At 54.1% G+C, this 2114-nt stretch overlaps 1 protein-coding gene across 1 annotated transcript; it reads left to right on the forward strand.

The window, feature by feature from the left end:
* Positions 1-205: 205 nt before the first annotated feature.
* Positions 206-814, forward strand: LOC128933525 (olfactory receptor 14J1-like). The gene has a single exon (XM_054270529.1). It carries the CDS (start codon positions 221-223, stop codon positions 812-814), a length of 594 nt encoding a protein of 197 aa, XP_054126504.1. The 5' UTR covers positions 206-220.
* The last annotated feature ends 1300 nt before the right edge of the window (positions 815-2114 follow it).

A 2114-nucleotide genomic window follows, 5' to 3' on the forward strand; every position in this document is an offset into this window, starting at 1 on the left:
CATCATCAGCGCCGTAGCCTGCGGCCACCACCTGCACATGCCCATGTTCTTCTTCTTGCTTAACCTCTCTGTTCTTGACATGGCCTTCCTAAGCACCACTGTCCCCAAGGCCATGCACAATTCCCTCTGGGACACCAGGACCATCTCCTACACTGGATGTGCTGCACAGGTTTTTCTGATTTTCTTCTTCTCTGGATCAGAGCTTGCCCTTCTCACAGTCATGTCGTATGATCGCTACGTGTCCATCTGCAAACCCCTGCACTACGGGACCCTCCTGGGCAGCAGAGCTTGTGCCCACATGGCAGCAGCTGCCTGGGCCAGTGCCTTTCTCTACGCTGTCATGCACACAGTCAATACATTTTCCCTGCCCCTGTGCTATGGCAATGCCTTAGGCCAGTTCTTCTGTGAAATTCCTCAGATCCTCAAGCTCTCCTGCTCCAATTCCTACCTCAGGGAGCTTGGGCTTCTCATAGTTTGTACTTTTTTGTTAGTTGGTTGTTTTGTGTTCATTGTTTTCTCCTATGTGCAGATCTTCAGGGCTGTACTGAGGATCCCCTCTGAGCAGGGACGCTACAAAGCCTTTTCCACCTGTCTCCCTCACCTGGCCGTGCTCTTCCTGTTTATCAGCACTGCAGTATTTGCCTACCTGAAGCCCCCCTCCATGTCCTCCCCATCCCTGGATCTGGCCCTGTCAGTTTTGTACTCGGTGGTGCCTCCTGCCCTGAACCCCCTCATCTACAGCCTGAGGAACCAGGAGCTCAAGGATGCCCTGAGGACAAAGATGACTGGGTACTTTTCAGAAGCAAAGAAGTGATTGTTTTCTGCTGCTTAGTTTTCAGAATGGAACTCATGACTGGCCCAGTCTCTGCCTTCTCAGGTATTTGGTCATGCCGATGGATTCTTCTTGCCATAAAGTGCTCAATTAAATGTTTCTATTCATCCCTCACCTAATTCCCTGTCTGCCTCTTGAATTTGATCCAGAAGCTCTGTAATCCAGGAGCTGTACTATTGCTTTGTTTGAACAAAATAAACGACCTTGCAGTGCCTTGTTTTTTTGGGATCTCAACTCTGGGACCTGCATGAAGTTATAGGGGGGAAAGGGAAGGGTCCCAACACAGCAGCACTGCCAGGGAGCAGCAGCACTTGGTCCTTTCAGAGCTGCTCTTCCCAAGTCCACACTCTCTTTCCCAGCCCTGCTGTGGGTGCAAGGCCAGAGTGCTCTGGCAGCTTGGTCACTGTCCTGCTGCATGTCCCTGCTGTGACCACAGGCAGGGCCAGGCCATGGGCACTGCTGGGACACAGCTGGGCTCAAGCACAGCAGCTCCATCAGGAAAGGGCATCCCCTGAGGGCAGAGCAGGAAGGCTTTGCCCTCTCTCCATTTCCTGCTGTCAGGAATGTGCCCCAGGAATGTCCTGGCACAGCAAAGCCCAGTGCCTGGGGCAGGGGGAGAGTGTGCATGGGGGGCTCACAGCAGAGTCCTGGCTCAGCCAGAGCTCCTGGCATGGACCTGAGGCAGAAGCAGAGCAGGGCCTGGGCTTTGTCCTTGTTCCAGGACAGCCTGGGAAGGTGGCCCAGGGCAATTGTCCCACACCAGCCCCTGCAACCACCACTGCCAGCACTGGCCTCTCCTTACCTACAGGAGGTTGTTTGTCACTGCACAGAGGGACACCAAGGCCAGCAGGCCATGTTTGCTCTGTACTGAGGAGATCTCAGCAGTGCATCATGTGTGTGTGGGGAGATGAACCCCAGTGAGTACAAACACCATCAGCAGCACCCGGGGGTGGCACAATTCCAGTGGCACAAACAGTGCCTTGAGGCCACTTCACTCAAGAGGAATGTCCTCTCGGAAACCACCTAAATTCTTTGCTTGGCTGTGCTGAGGACTGCATTGAAAGAAACATCCAGGGCAGGGAGGCTCCAGGGAAAATGCTCAGGACCGCCATAGACTGCACAGAGAGACATTGGAGTGGTGACTCTGTGGGGAGAAATCACAGCTGCCTCCCTTCTGAACCACCCTGAGGACCTGGACAGGGCTCTGCTGTGTCCTGGGCACTAAGCTGGCACTGAGGGATGTGGAAAAGGCTTTTGGTGTCAGGGATGTTGAGAAGGCTGG

This window comes from Melozone crissalis, unplaced genomic scaffold (genome assembly GCF_028551555.1).
Source record: "Melozone crissalis strain CALT ecotype California unplaced genomic scaffold, PUWL_Pcris_2 ptg000003l_1, whole genome shotgun sequence".
NCBI classification, from domain to species: Eukaryota; Metazoa; Chordata; class Aves; order Passeriformes; family Passerellidae; genus Melozone; species Melozone crissalis.